At 49.3% G+C, this 819-nt stretch overlaps 1 protein-coding gene across 1 annotated transcript; it reads right to left on the reverse strand.

Annotated features, from left to right (window-relative positions):
• Window positions 1-15: 15 nt before the first annotated feature.
• LOTGIDRAFT_147094 (hypothetical protein) lies at window positions 16-527 on the reverse strand (the record flags this gene model as incomplete). The annotated part of the gene is made up of 2 exons (XM_009052973.1): window positions 16-234; window positions 387-527. 2 exons carry the CDS (start codon window positions 525-527, stop codon window positions 16-18), a joined length of 360 nt encoding a protein of 119 aa, XP_009051221.1.
• Between the last annotated feature and the right edge of the window lie 292 nt (window positions 528-819).

Consider the following 819-nt stretch of genomic DNA (forward strand, 5'->3'; position numbering starts at 1 on the left):
TATGGAGGGTTGTACTTATGCCAAGACATATGGTGGTGGTACTTGTGCCAAGACATATGGAGGGTAGTACTTTTGCCAAGGCATATGGGGGTGGTACTTGTGCCCAGACATATGGGGGGTTGTACTTGTGCCCAGACATATGGGGGGTTGTACTTGTGCCAAGACATATGGGGGTGGTACTTGTGCCAAGACATATGGAGGGTAGTACTTTTGCCAAGGCATATGGGGGTGGTACTTGTGCCCAGACATATGGGGGGTTGTACTTGTGCCCAGACATATGGGGGGTTGTACTTGTGCCAAGACATATGGGGGTGGTACTTGTGCTAAGACATATGGAGGGTGGTACTTGTGCCAAGACATATGTAGGGTAGTACTTTTGCCAAGACATATGGGGGTGGTACTTGTGCCAAGACATATGGGGGGGGTGGTACTTGTACCCAGACATATGGGGGTTGTACTTGTGCCAAGACATTTGGGGGTGGTACTTGTGCCAAGACATATGGAGGGTAGTAATTGTGCCAAGACATATGGAGGGTAGTAATTGTGCCAAGACATATGGGGGGTTGTACTTGAGCCAAGACATATGGGGGGTGGTACTTGTGCCCAGACATATGAGGGGTTGTACTTGTGCCAAGACATATGGGGGGTTGTACTTGTGCCAAGACATATGGAGGGTAGTACTTGTGCCAAGACATATGGCGGTGGTACTTGTACCAAGACATATGGGGGTGGTATTTGTGCCAAGACATATGGGGGGTTGTACTTGTGCCAAGACATATGGGGGTGGTACTTGTACCAAGACATATGGGGGGTGGTATT

The sequence above is a fragment of the Lottia gigantea genome (genome assembly GCF_000327385.1).
Source record: "Lottia gigantea unplaced genomic scaffold LOTGIsca_1937, whole genome shotgun sequence".
In the NCBI taxonomy this organism is placed as follows: domain Eukaryota; kingdom Metazoa; phylum Mollusca; class Gastropoda; family Lottiidae; genus Lottia; species Lottia gigantea.